The 15216-nt window shown below is 55.3% G+C and overlaps 1 protein-coding gene across 1 annotated transcript; it reads right to left on the bottom strand.

The window, feature by feature from the left end:
- Positions 1-6832: 6832 nt before the first annotated feature.
- On the bottom strand, positions 6833-12352 carry LOC140746716 (uncharacterized). The gene is made up of 6 exons (XM_073078813.1): positions 11643-12352; positions 10410-11480; positions 10112-10306; positions 9082-10003; positions 7919-9028; positions 6833-7153 (listed from the first exon to the last, which is right to left on the bottom strand). The coding sequence occupies exons 1-6, from the start codon at positions 12350-12352 to the stop codon at positions 6833-6835; spliced, it is 4329 nt and encodes a 1442-aa protein (XP_072934914.1).
- Positions 12353-15216: the final 2864 nt, after the last annotated feature.

Here is a 15216-nt window from a genome sequence, read left to right on the forward strand (position 1 = left end):
ATCCGTTCCGTGCAGAGCCAGGCCCTAAGAACGATCGTGGGGGCGGGCCGCTATGTTCGGAACGACGTGTTGGAGCGCGACCTCAAGGTTCCGACCGTGGACAGGTTTGTGGCCAGGTTGGCGCATCGTATGTACGCATGCGCCGACAATGGGCCACATGCCCATCTGAGAGGTTTCGCGCCCCTTCACGCTCGACCCCCCGACGGTCGCCCGCTCCCTCGTGAACTCGAGGGACAGGTGTCCTCCGACCATCTGGAGGACTGAAAATCTGCACACGCAGCCTAGCACAGGTCACGTTAGGACCGACTGCTGCACCGCTGCCTCACGGCAGCCCACATCACCGGTGGGCAGTGTTACCCACTGAGGAGATTGCCCGGGTAAGGAGGGATCCCTCGAGGCCCGTAGACCCTGCGCCATGCGGCGAAGTCACGCCGCGGCATAGGACGACCGCTTTCGTTCGTTCGTCCGGCACGCTCCGGAAAATAGAAGAATATTGTAAATGGTCAAGAAAAGAAAATACAGGAAGAAAAATTCAATTGGAGTTTTTATTGCAAACCCGTACTCAACATTGGTCCTTCGATCGGCGGATACAGAAAAAAGAAGCAACCAGCGCGTCTACAATGAACACACGAAGCAAGAAGACCCACTCCGAGTCCGGCATCGGCGAATCGGAGCACCCTCCACCAGGTGGGCGGGGGCTGTTCCACCGTATATATGAAGAATCGCCGAGATCGCCATCGACCGCAGTCCTCACCGGGACGCCCGCCGGAACATCCGTCGGGAGGATCCCACCAGGAAGGGTCCTCGAGCGCTCACCTGTACGCAGCACCGCACACCCCGAGCACCACACGTCGCAAGAGATACCGTCGCGCTCCAAGTCGCCTATATGCCGGCCCACGTCTCCGGCATATAGCGCGGCGCCCAGTATGCGTTCGCATCGTTCGTCGGTCAGCGTCGCGGCACGAGTTAGGCTAGTCGAATACGAAGCGGAAAAGGAGCTAGCTGAATTAGAAGAAAGAAGAATACAACTAAAGAAGACGCTAGTAAAGAAGCGGCTAGAAGCGGAAATCTCTGCGATCGAAGCGGAAGAGGGGGGGGAAACTATCTGCGACCAAAAAAGAATACACGACTGGGTGAACAAGAGCCACGAACACGCCGGAGCGCAAGTACACAGGGAACAGGAGGTCCTACCTCCCCCGTTAGAAGTACGGGGGGAGGAACGGCCTCGGCAGAGGGGAAGGGGCATCGAACAATTAGCAAACGCCTTAGAGAAGATGATGCACGTACGACCCCCGCCGCGGCAAACGTCGGAGCTCCCAGCATTCTCCGGGTCCGTCATGGAGTGGCTACCCTTCAAAGCAGCAGTAGAAGATTCGACGCGTCTCTACAAATTCAGCGCCACAGAAAATTTATTGCGGCTTCGAAGCAGTCTCCGTGGGGAAGCGAGAGAGACAGTGCTCTCTCAACTGTACACGGCGACTCACCCGGACAGCATAATGAAGACGCTAGAAATGAAATACGGTCGACCTGAATATATCTTCGATAAAGCAATGGAAGAACTGAAGAGACTCCCCAAGGTCGGCAACTCCAGCAGCGAATTGAATGAATTGGCCATCAAGTTACAGAACGTCGTCTACACTATGAAGAGTGTGGACCACCGTGGTTATCTACGAAATCCATTACTGATAAGGGATGTAATGGAGAAGCTAAGCCCTCACCTGGTGAGCAAATGGGCGGAATACGCGGCGATCAACGAAGGGAAGATTGCATACAGCGACGAAATTACAATACTCTCGGAGTTCCTGATGGGTGAAGCAGACAGGGTACTACGCTACACGCACACGGCGAGGAACTGCGCTCCGGGGCTTCTCAGAGGGGAGAGGCCAGTAAGGAGGACAGCACCTCGGGAGAAGGTCTATTCTACGAGTGAATCGACGCGTGAAGAGCGAGCACCTAGCTGTCTACGATGCCAGTCTACAAGCCATCACACTCCGAAGTGCCCTAAGCTGAAGGAACTCACCATCAACGACAGGTGGAATTGGGCGAAGGAACAGCGGTTATGCTTCAAATGCATGACACGAAGACACAGTAGAACCACATGCAGAGCGAAGCCGTGCGGAGTCGACAGGTGTAGCATGCAGCATCACGCCATCCTACACAAGACTGCAGAGCCCGCCAGGAGGGTGGAGACTTCTGAGTGCACTGATCAGGGTGCACCCGCAGCGGTCATGAGCACCAAACATGACATGAGCATGACATGAGCATGAGCAGGACATGAGCGGTCATCAAAGGTGGCACCAAGAGCGGTGCTATTGAAGACATGTGAAGTAAAACTCAGCGGTCCACGGGGGGAGATAAGGACGCACGCCCTCCTGGACGAGGGGTCTACAGTAACCCTTATAGATGAAGAATTGGCAAGTCAACTCACCAGCGGCGGACCGAACCAACCTCTAAACATAAGAGGTATCAATGAACAAAGAAGAATCGACAGCAAGGCGGTCAAGATTCAAATCAAAGGTCTACACGAACATGAAACATACTTTGTGACAGCCCGCACGGTGAAGGGACTTCAACTGCATCATCAGCGCGTACCTCAGAACCTGGAGCGGTATGCACACCTGCGAGTCGTAAGGGAGAAAATCAGCACGGGGGAAGCTCGGCCTCGCATACTAATAGGCACCGACAATTGGCACTTAATAGTGTCCCGACAGCTGCGCGCCGGCAAGAAGAACGAACCTGCCGCATCAAGAACAAAGCTGGGATGGGTCGGTACCTAGGAGGTTCGTCTATCAGGACCAGGCGGCCGTGCTTCACGTCTGCACGGGCGACATTCAGTTACAGAAGCTCGTCGAGTCGCATTTCGACGTGGACTCGCTCGGCGTATCTACGAAAGAGAAGATTAACAAGTACGACAAGAGAGCCAGCGACATCTTCGAGGCGACCGCCAGACGGAAGGACGGACACTTCGAAGTGGGTCTACCTTGGAAGACTGACAACCCCACACTCCCCGACAGCTACGAGCAAGCATACAAGAGGTTACGCACATTGGAAAAGAAGATGGAAAATGAGCCCACATTCAAGAAGGAATACAGCGCTCAAGTGGCTAACCTGCTGAAGAAGGGTTACGCAGAAGCATGCGACGGCAACGAAGAAAGAAGTAACGTCAAGTGGTACTTACCTCACTTCGCGGTTGTCAACATTAACAAGCCAAACAAGATACGAATGGTATTCGACGCAGCGGCCAAGATTAACGGAGTCAGCTTGAACGACTACCTGCTGGAGGGGCCCGACCTGTTGGCGTCTCTGATTAAGATCCTGTTTGGTTTCCGCGAAAAGAAGATCGCGGTGACGGCGGACATAGAAGAAATGTTCCTCCGAGTGAAGATACGTAGCGAAGATCAACCAGCCCAGATGTTCCTGTGGCGGGACGAGTCCAGTGAAGCCCCGCGCAAGTACAAGATGACGTCAATGATATTTGGGGCCTCGAGTTCGCCGTACCTCGCTCACAGCGTGAGAAACAAGAACGCCGCCGATTACGAAGAGGGATACCCGGAAGCTGCGCGAGCCATAAGGGAACGCCATTACATGGATGACTATTTAGATAGCTTTCAGTCAGAAGAGGAAGCTATAAAGGTCATAAGGGACGTCATTCATGTACACGAACAAGCCAGCTTCAATCTGCGGGGATGGAACTCCAATAGCCCAGCTGTCCTCGCGAGTAGTCCCGATACGAAGAAATCGAAGAATGTCAACGTGCAACTGACGACACACCAGTCGGAGAAGACCCTGGGACTAAGGTGGAACCCGAGCGAAGACACCATAGGTTTCAATACGGACATCAAGAGGGTCCCCACCGAAGTCAAGTGTCAACAGCGAGCACCGACCAAGCGTGAAGCACTGAGCGCCGTCATGTCAATCTACGATCCCCTGGGCCTCGTAAGCCAGTACACGATCACCGGGAAGATATTGCTACAGCAACTATGGGTCAAGAAGGTCGGCTGGGATGAAGAGCTACCTAGGGAGGAAGCCGAAGATTTCCAGCAATGGGTCGCCGGACTACAAGACATCTCGAACTTGGCCTTACCACGTTGCTACAGCCGCGACATGACTCCGAGCTCAGAGCTACAGCTGCACATATTCAACGACGCGAGTGAACAGGCCTACGCGACCACGGCGTATTGGAGGATCACCCATAAGGATGGCACCGTGGAAGTTGTACAAGTCATGGGCAAGGCTAAGGTGGCGCCGTTGAAGTTACTCACGATTCCCAGGTTGGAGCTACAGGCAGCACTCATCGGGGCGCGTATGGCGAGCACCATCCTGAAGGAACACGAATGGAAACCAGGGCGAGTCTACTACTGGACGGACTCCAAGACGGTACTTCATTGGATAAGGAACGATAAGAAGAAGTATACACCGTTCGTGGCGCATCGACTGGCGGAGATAGGCGAGCTGTCCCAGGTGGAAGATTGGCGATGGGTGCCCACGGCCGACAACGTAGCCGACGACGCCACGCGAATCGAGACGAAGAGGATCACTGGCGCCGACCGATGGTTCACCGGGCCGTCATTCCTGAGCTTACCAGAGGAGGAATGGCCTACCGAAGCTACAAGCAGTGACACTTCAGAAGAGGCGGCGTACACCATCACCACAGACATCACGGACCGCATGGGCTGCCTGCCGGACATAACGAGGTTCTCCGCCTACGGACGACTCATAAGGGCCACAGCGCTAGTTCAACTCTACGTACAGAAGCTAAGAACAAAGAACAGAAGCCTGCTGTTAGAAGTCTCCCACATACAAGACGCCGAGCTGCGGTGGATACGACAAGCACAACAGGACTCCTTCGGCGAAGATCTACGTAGACTGCGGGCTGGACAGCACTTACACCGGCATAGTAAACTAGCGAAGTTGGACCCCGTCATCGAAGAAGGAACACTGAAGGCCAGAGGCAGAATAGGAGCCTCTAAGACGTCGACGCACTCGAACCGACCTATAATATTGGATGGTGGTCACCCCTTCACACGCCTACTAGTGATGGACTACCATCGAAACGCCGGACACGCTAACAACGAGAGGGTCGTAAACGAGCTGCGACAAAAATACGTTATATTTCGACTACGACCGACAGTAAGAAAAATGGCTAAGGAATGTCAATTTTGCAAAATAAGGAAAGCAACGCCGCAAACACCGCCACGAGGGGACTTGCCAGAAGAGAGGACAAGTCCAGGGCATCGACCGTTCAACTACTGCGGCGTGGATTACTTCGGCCCCCTAACAGTCACTATTGGGCGCCGACATGAGAAGAGATGGTGCGCACTGTTTACCTGCTTAACTACACGAGCAGTGCATTTGGAGTTGGTGTCATCGCTGTCGACCGACTCGGCAATTATGGCACTCCGAAGGATGGCCGCCAGAAGAGGATGGCCACAGGTGATCTTCTCAGACAACGCAACGAACTTCAGAGGTGCTGACGTCGAGCTAAGAAACGCGTACCGGGCATGGGGTCCGGAGCTACATAACTTCTGTCTACAGTATGGAACCAGCTGGCGTTTCATCCCACCGGGGGCTCCGCACATGGGCGGGGCATGGGAGCGGCTCGTGCGGTCAGTCAAGACCGCGCTGAGCACCACACTGAACGAGAAGTCACCCAAAGAAGAAGTCCTTCAAACGCTACTGGTGGAGGCCGAGTACTGTGTCAACGCTCGGCCACTCACGCACGTCTCCGTGGATCCCGCCGACTCAGAAGCACTAACCCCCAACCACTTCCTGATTGGGTCGTCGACCGGGCTGCCGCTGACGGGACCCTGCGAGGAAGCCGACCGCAGCGTGTGGAGAAAAGCACAGGCGCTGGCGGACCAGTTCTGGGGGCGGTGGGTCAAGGAGTACCTGCCGACGCTGATACCTCGAGGACAAGAGACAAGGGCATCACGACAACTACGGGTCGGCGACCTGGTCATCGTGGTCGACAACACGCTACCCCGCAACACATGGCCACGCGGCATCGTCGAGCGAGTGCACGAGGGACCCGACGGCATCATACGCTCAGCAGACGTGAGGACCAGGGGAGGAGTCTTCAGGAGGCCCGTGGTGAAGCTCGCCGTCCTCTAGATAGGGAGGGCTACGACGGAGCTGCGCCGGGGGGAGGATGTTGCGGACGGCGAATACATTTAAGAATATTTGATAAATTGTAATTCATATTATTGTTTTTTAGTACGTAAGATTGTTGATTTGTATAAGAATATTTAATGTGTATGAAAAATAATGTACAATTGTATTAGAAATAAGTTATTCTATGTAAATAAATAAAGGAAAATAAAGATACACATAGGATAGAAAGAGAGGGATATGAATGAGCGAGATAGCGTGCTAGAAAGAGAGGGCTATAGGAAGTGACCGAGACGGGAATAAAAACTACTGCTGCGTTAGCCCCCCGTCGGTTGTAACACTCACTTTGCCACTTAAGGTGGCTAGAAATAGGGTCCGGCACGCTCCGGAAAATAGATTAAGAGAGAGAGAGAGTGCCGGACCCTATTTCCAGCCACCTTAAGTGGCAAAGTGAGTGTTACAACCGACGGGGGGCTAACGCAGCAGTCGCTTTTATTCCCGTCTCGCTCACTTCCTATAGCCCTCTCTTTCTAGCACGCTATCTCGCTCATTCATATCCCTCTCTTTCTATCCTATGTGTATCTTTATTTTCCTTTATTTATTTACATAGAATAACTTATTTCTAATACAATTGTACATAATATAACATAATAAAATATAAATCTTAACTAATTAACAATTTACGCATTTAAAAAACAATTTACAATCATAACTTATAAACTATTTATTCGCCGTCCGCAACATCCTCCCCCCGGCGCAGCTCCGTCGTAGCCCTCCCTATCTGGAGGACGGCGAGCTTCACCACGGGCCTCCTGAAGACTCCTCCCCTGGTCCTCACGTCTGCTGAGCGTATGATGCCGTCGGGTCCCTCGTGCACTCGCTCGACGATGCCGCGTGGCCATGTGTTGCGGGGTAGCGTGTTGTCGACCACGATGACCAGGTCGCCGACCCGTAGTTGTCGTGATGCCCTTGTCTCTTGTCCTCGAGGTATCAGCGTCGGCAGGTACTCCTTGACCCACCGCCCCCAGAACTGGTCCGCCAGCGCCTGTGCTTTTCTCCACACGCTGCGGTCGGCTTCCTCGCAGGGTCCCGTCAGCGGCAGCCCGGTCGACGACCCAATCAGGAAGTGGTTGGGGGTTAGTGCTTCTGAGTCGGCGGGATCCACGGAGACGTGCGTGAGTGGCCGAGCGTTGACACAGTACTCGGCCTCCACCAGTAGCGTTTGAAGGACTTCTTCTTTGGGTGACTTCTCGTTCAGTGTGGTGCTCAGCGCGGTCTTGACTGACCGCACGAGCCGCTCCTATGCCCCGCCCATATGCGGAGCCCCCGGTGGGATGAAACGCCAGCTGGTTCCATACTGTAGACAGAAGTTATGTAGCTCCGGACCCCATGCCCGGTACGCGTTTCTTAGCTCGACGTCAGCACCTCTGAAGTTCGTTGCGTTGTCTGAGAAGATCACCTGTGGCCATCCTCTTCTGGCGGCCATCCTTCGGAGTGCCATAATTGCCGAGTCGGTCGACAGCGATGACACCAACTCCAAATGCACTGCTCGTGTAGTTAAGCAGGTAAACAGTGCGCACCATCTCTTCTCATGTCGGCGCCCAATAGTGACTGTTAGGGGGCCGAAGTAATCCACGCCGCAGTAGTTGAACGGTCGATGCCCTGGACTTGTCCTCTCTTCTGGTAAGTCCCCTCGTGGCGGTGTTTGCGGCGTTGCTTTCCTTATTTTGCAAAATTGACATTCCTTAGCCATTTTTCTTACTGTCGGTCGTAGTCGAAATATAACGTATTTTTGTCGCAGCTCGTTTACGACCCTCTCGTTGTTAGCGTGTCCGGCGTTTCGATGGTAGTCCATCACTAGTAGGCGTGTGAAGGGGTGACCACCATCCAATATTATAGGTCGGTTCGAGTGCGTCGACGTCTTAGAGGCTCCTATTCTGCCTCGGGCCTTCAGTGTTCCTTCTTCGATGACGGGGTCCAACTTCGCTAGTTTACTATGCCGGTGTAAGTGCTGTCCAGCCCGCAGTCTACGTAGATCTTCGCCGAAGGAGTCCTGTTGTGCTTGTCGTATCCACCGCAGCTCGGCGTCTTGTATGTGGGAGACTTCTAACAGCAGGCTTCTGTTCTTTGTTCTTAGCTTCTGTACGTAGAGTTGAACTAGCGCTGTGGCCCTTATGAGTCGTCTGTAGGCGGAGAACCTCGTTATGTCCGGCAGGCAGCCCATGCGGTCCGTGATGTCGTCTGTGGTGATGGTGTACGCCGCCTCTTCTGAAGTGTCACTGCTTGTAGCTTCGGTAGGCCATTCCTCCTCTGGTAAGCTCAGGAATGACGGCCCGGTGAACCATCGGTCGGCGCCAGTGATCCTCTTCGTCTCGATTCGCGTGGCGTCGTCGGCTACGTTGTCGGCCGTGGGCACCCATCGCCAATCTTCCACCTGGGACAGCTCGCCTATTTCCGCCAGTCGATGCGCCACGAACGGTGTGTACTTCTTCTTATCGTTCCTTATCCAATGAAGTACCGTCTTGGAGTCCGTCCAGTAGTAGACTCGCCCTGGTTTCCATTCGTGTTCCTTCAGGATGGTGCTCGCCATACGCGCCCCGATGAGTGCTGCCTGTAGCTCCAACCTGGGAATCGTGAGTAACTTCAACGGCGCCACCTTAGCCTTGCCCATGACTTGTACGACTTCCACGGTGCCATCCTTATGGGTGATCCTCCAATATGCCGTGGTCGCGTAGGCCTGTTCACTCGCGTCGTTGAATATGTGCAGCTGTAGCTCTGAGCTCGGAGTCATGTCGCGGCTGTAGCAACGTGGTAAGGCCAAGTTCGAGATGTCTTGTAGTCCGGCGACCCATTGCTGGAACTCTTCGGCTTCCTCCCTAGGTAGCTCTTCATCCCAGTCGACCTTCTTGACCCATAGTTGCTGTAGCAATATCTTCCCGGTGATCGTGTACTTACTGTGTACTTACTGCTTACGAGGCCCAGGGGATCGTAGATTGACATGACGGCGCTCAGTGCTTCACGCTTGGTCGGTGCTCGCTGTTGACACTTGACTTCAGTGGGGACCCTCTTAATGTCCGTATTGAAGCCCATGGTGTCTTCGCTCGGGTTCCACCTTAGTCCCAGGGTCTTCTCCGACTGGTGTGTCGTCAGTTGCACGTTGACATTCTTCGATTTCTTCGTGTCGGGAATACTCGCGAGGACAGCTGGGCTATTGGAGTTCCATCCCCGCAGATTGAAGCTGGCTTGTTCGTGTACATGAATGACGTCCCTTATGACCTTTATAGCTTCCTCTTCTGACTGAAAGCTATCTAAATAGTCATCCATGTAATGGCGTTCCCTTATGGCCCGCGCAGCTTCCGGGTATCCTTCTTCGTAATCGGTGGCATTCTTGTTTCTCACGCTGTGAGCGAGGTACGGCGAACTCGAGGCCCCAAATATCATTGACGTCATCTTGTACTTGCGCGGGGCTTCACTGGACTCGTCCCGCCACAGGAACATCTGGGCTGGTTGATCTTCGCTACGTATCTTCACTCGGAGGAACATTTCTTCTATGTCCGCCGTCACCGCGATCTTCTTTTCGCGGAAACCAAACAGGATCTTAATCGGAGACGCCAACAGGTCGGGCCCCTCCAGCAGGTAGTCGTTCAAGCTGACTCCGTTAATCTTGGCCGCTGCGTCGAATACCATTCGTATCTTGTTTGGCTTGTTAATGTTGACAACCGCGAAGTAAGGTAAGTACCACTTGACGTTACTTCTTTCTTCGTTGCCGTCGCATGCTTCTGCGTAACCCTTCTTCAGCAGGTTAGCCACTTGAGCGCTGTATTCCTTCTTGAATGTGGGCTCATTTTCCATCTTCTTTTCCAATGTGCGTAACCTCTTATATGCTTGCTCGTAGCTGTCGGGGAGTGTGGGGTTGTCAGTCTTCCAAGGTAGACCCACTTCGAAGTGTCCGTCCTTCCGTCTGGCGGTCGCTTCGAAGATTTCGCTGGCTCTCTTGTCGTACTTGTTAATCTTCTCTTTCGTAGATACGCCGAGCGAGTCCACGTCGAAATGCGACTCGACGAGCTTCTGTAACTGAATGTCGCCCGTGCAGACGTGAAGCACGGCCGCCTGGTCCTGATAGACGAACCTCCTAGGTACCGACCCATCCCAGCTTTGTTCTTGATGCGGCAGGTTCGTTCTTCTTGCCGGCGCGCAGCTGTCGGGACACTATTAAGTGCCAATTGTCGGTGCCTATTAGTATGCGAGGCCGAGCTTCCCCCGTGCTGATTTTCTCCCTTACGACTCGCAGGTGTGCATACCGCTCCAGGTTCTGAGGTACGCGCTGATGATGCAGTTGAAGTCCCTTCACCGTGCGGGCTGTCACAAAGTATGTTTCATGTTCGTGTAGACCTTTGATTTGAATCTTGACCGCCTTGCTGTCGATTCTTCTTTGTTCATTGATACCTCTTATGTTTAGAGGTTGGTTCGGTCCGCCGCTGGTGAGTTGACTTGCCAATTCTTCATCTATAAGGGTTACTGTAGACCCCTCGTCCAGGAGGGCGTGCGTCCTTATCTCCCCCCGTGGACCGCTGAGTTTTACTTCACATGTCTTCAATAGCACCGCTCTTGGTGCCACCTTTGATGTGACGCTCATGACCGCTGCGGGTGCACCCTGATCAGTGCACTCAGAAGTCTCCACCCTCCTGGCGGGCTCTGCAGTCTTGTGTAGGATGGCGTGATGCTGCATGCTACACCTGTCGACTCCGCACGGCTTCGCTCTGCATGTGGTTCTACTGTGTCTTCGTGTCATGCATTTGAAGCATAACCGCTGTTCCTTCGCCCAATTCCACCTGTCGTTGATGGTGAGTTCCTTCACCTGAGGGCACTTCGGAGTGTGATGGCTTGTAGACTGGCATCGTAGACAGCTAGGTGCTCGCTCTTCACGCGTCGATTCACTCGTAAAATAGACCTTCTCCCGAGGTGCTGTCCTCCTTACTGGCCTCTCCCCTCTGAGAAGCCCCGGAGCGCTGTTCCTCGCCGTGTGCGTGTAGCGTAGTACCCTGTCTGCTTCACCCATCAGGAACTCCGAGAGTATTGTAATTTCGTCGCTGTATGCAATCTTCCCTTCGTTGATCGCCGCGTATTCCGCCCATTTGCTCACCAGGTGAGGGCTTAGCTTCTCCATTACATCCCTTATCAGTAATGGATTTCGTAGATAACCACGGTGGTCCACACTCTTCATAGTGTAGACGACGTTCTGTAACTTGATGGCCAATTCATTCAATTCGCTGCTGGAGTTGCCGACCTTGGGGAGTCTCTTCAGTTCTTCCATTGCTTTATCGAAGATATATTCAGGTCGACCGTATTTCATTTCTAGCGTCTTCATTATGCTGTCCGGGTGAGTCGCCGTGTATAGTTAAGAGAGCACTGTCTCTCTCGCTTCCCCACGGAGACTGTTTCGAAGCCGCAATAAATTTTCTGTGGCGCTGAATTTGTAGAGACGCGTCGAATCTTCTACTGCTGCTTTGAAGGGTAGCCACTCCATGACGGACCCGGAAAATGCTGGGAGCTCCGACGTTTGCCGCGGCGGGGGTCGTACGTGCATCATCTTCTCTAAGGCGTTTGCTAATTGTTCGATGCCCCTTCCCCTCTGCCGAGGCCGTTCCTCCCCCCGTACTTCTAACGGGGGAGGTAGGACCTCCTGTTCCCTGTGTACTTGCGCTCCGGTGTGTTCGTGGCTCTTGTTCACCCAGTCGTGTATTCTTTCTTGGTCGCAGATAGTTTCCCCCCCCTCTTCCGCTTCGATCGCAGAGATTTCCGCTTCTAGCCGCTTCTTTACTAGCGTCTTCTTTAGTTGTATTCTTCTTTCTTCTAATTCAGCTAGCTCCTTTTCCGCTTCGTATTCGACTAGCCTAACTCGTGCCGCGACGCTGACCGACGAACGATGCGAACGCATACTGGGCGCCGCGCTATATGCCGGAGACGTGGGCCGGCATATAGGCGACTTGGAGCGCGACGGTATCTCTTGCGACGTGGGGTGCTCGGGGTGTGCGGTGCTGCGTACAGGTGAGCGCTCGAGGACCCTTCCTGGTGGGATCCTCCCGACGGATGTTCCGGCGGGCGTCCCGGTGATGACTGCGGTCGATGGCGATCTCGGCGATTCTTCATATATACGGTGGAACAGCCCCCGCCCACCTGGCGGAGGGTGCTCCGATTCGCCGATGCCGGACTCGGAGTGGGTCTTCTTGCTTCGTGTGTTCATTGTAGACGCGCTGGTTGCTTCTTTTTTCTGTATCCGCCGATCGAAGGACCAATGTTGAGTACGGGTTTGCAATAAAAACTCCAATTGAATTTTTCTTCCTGTATTTTCTTTTCTTGACCATTTATTCACAATATTCTTCTTTTTTCCGGAGCGTGCCGGAAAAAAGAAAGAAGCCTGTTTGAGGCCCCTGCGGGGGTGTCCTTATGAAGGCTATGCCTTGTGAAGGAGGGGCTCTTCCGCTGCCCGTGAAGACGAGCAGGTCTTGGGGGTGATGGTATATAGGGAGTCCCCTGTCATACCAGTGTGATGGTCGCAAGGCCTAGGGCTGATGCCGCTGGTGCTGCAGGTCTGTCCATCTTTGGTCTTCCTTATTAGGGGGAGTCTTTGTTGCGTACGTAGGGCCCACTACTCACAGTGGGCGGACATCATTTCGATGCCGCTCCGAATAACCGGCCCTACGTCGTGGCCCTCGCTTATTGCAGCAACGATATGCTGCAGCATCTTAGTTAGGTCCTGCAGCAACCTCAGTTGTTTGCTGCAGGCCTCCTCATTTCTCCCCCTGCTCTGCTCCTCTGTGGGAGTGGGAGTAGGGGTTGCGGTGGTCGGTTTTCTTTTCTTCGGCAGCTGTTGCGGCTGCTGAGAAGTGGGTGCTGGTGCGGGTGGAGCGGTAGGAGGGACGACCTTGGTCTTCTTCCTCTTCTTTCTCCGGCTCTTCTTGGGAGCTCCACGACGATCTGTCGGTCCGTTAGCTGCCGCCATGAGGGAGCTAGCCTGGTGCTGCTCGACCTCCGGCTGCGGCTGTAGAGGACCGGCCGATGGCTTCCTTCTTGGCCTCTCTATCGGTCTGGTGGAGAGGGCAATCGTAACAGCGCGCTTGTTTCGCGCCTCCCGTCGGAACACCGGACACGCGGTGTGGTTTGCGGGATGCGGTCCGCCACAGTTCGCACAAGTGGCAAGTTCTTCCCGGGGTCTCGGGCACTGGTGGGCCGCGTGCTGCTCCCCGCAGCGCACGCAGGCCAAGTGCCGATGGCAGTTGTGCGAACTATGTCGGAACTGCTGGCAGCGGTGGCATTGGGCCGGTCCTTTTTTCCCGCGCCATGCCTCGATCTTGATACCGGGCATACACAGCAGCTCTCTCACTGCGTATATACCCAGTATGAGGTCTTCTGTTCGCTTGAGGATTGCGAGATGGATACAGCCGGGTCGTCCTCTGCGGGCCCGGATGGCGCGGGCGTACTCTGGCGAGTACCCCAAGTCGCGGAGCTCTTCAATAATGTCCTGCGGGTCAGTGTTGGCTGGCAGCCCCCTGATGGCCACCTTTAAACTCTGTTCCTTAGGCAGGGAGTACGTGTACCAGGAGATTCTCTCCCGGGCTTCTAGGTCGGTGAGGTATGACTGTATCAGTCTGTACTCACCGGCATCCTTCGGGGAGAATCTCACTCCCTGCCCGAAGGGGCGTGCGTTGGGGGTCCTCCCTAACTGCTCCTTAAGCACCTTGAGGTGTTGGTGCCAGTTAGGGAGTTTTTCCACTATAAGTGGAGGGAATCTTCCGGCAGAGGGGGCTGCTGTGGGTGATGTGCTGGTGCTCGGTTGTGGCGGCGCGGCGGGGGGCGCGCTTGTGGACGCAGTCTCGAACACGGCTGTTGCTGGCCGCGCGTCAGGGGTGCGCGGGATCGGCGGGGTCTCCTTCGCGGCGGATGGCGGGCGCGATGCGTCTGCTGTCGCTTCCGCGAACGAGAGGGGGGCTGGCGTTGGTGAGGCGCACGGCGTGGCGGTCTGTTCTTCCAAGTCGCGAGGGCCGGGGTCGGAACCAGTCCGTGTCACCCTCGGGTCCCTGCTGCGGCTGCGTAGACGGGGGTCGCGCAGAATTGCGCGCTTGGCGTGTGGGGTGTCCGGCTCCTCTTCTGGGCTCATCGAACGCCTCTGGGCGCGGTCGGCGTTGAGGCTGTCCCAGAACGCGGTGATCGCGTCTAGTTCAGGCCTCGGGCCTTCCTGGGTGGTCTGGAGCTGGTTAGATGTGAAGACATAATCCAGCAGGCTTTCCGTGATGTCTTCGGTGCAGTACTCATCTTCCCGGAGGAGTTGCAGCCTCACCAGCTCTTCACGCCTCCTCCTGGTCTCCGGGGAGAACTCCGAAGCCCAGTCCGAGGCGGATGCCGGGGGGCGCTCAACTCCAGGGGTGGCTACTGCTGGTCCTGCTTGATCCGCGATAATAATGCGGGGTGGCGGGAAGGTTGGGCGCGACGGACGCGCGGCGGGTGTCGACGGTGTCGCTTGCGTCGGCGTCGGCGTCGATGATGGTCCTGGGCGCGTGGATTCCGGCTCACGGGGCCCAGCTGGGCGCGGCGGAGCGGGGCTCGTTGGACGCGAGGGTCCCGGCGACCGCGGCGTGGATGGGGGAGCGCGCTGCACGCCAGTGAGCGTCTCCGCTGATCCACGAACAGGCGGCGCAGGGACCCCCAGCGCCGAAGATGGGAAGCGGCTGCTGCTTGCGCGGCTGGTGGTGCTCGCGGTCTCGCTCCGACTGGTGCCGGGGCGACCGCTGGCACGCGACGAGTCGCGCTGCGGCGGGGTTGGTGCGGCTTTGCCGCGGGATTTTCCGTGGTTGTGGGGCATCTCGCCCTCGCTGTGCTGGGCGCCGCGTCCCGGGGGGCGCGGCGCGGATGCGGATTGGCTTGATGCTCCCCTCAGGCGATGATGACGCGCTGTCCCTTTCTCACCCGAATATTGAAAATATTCCGGTAAATCTTTCTCTACCCGAATATTTTCAATATTCGGGTAGAGAAAGATTTACCGGATGGTGCACACTTACGGGATGATGGCGCGAGATGCAGCGATCCGCGTGCCGGACCCTTTTTTTTTTT

This window comes from Epargyreus clarus, unplaced genomic scaffold, assembly GCF_041222505.1.
Source record: "Epargyreus clarus isolate Ecla_fem2 unplaced genomic scaffold, WU_Ecla_fem_2.2 ptg000013l, whole genome shotgun sequence".
In the NCBI taxonomy this organism is placed as follows: Eukaryota; Metazoa; Arthropoda; class Insecta; order Lepidoptera; family Hesperiidae; genus Epargyreus; species Epargyreus clarus.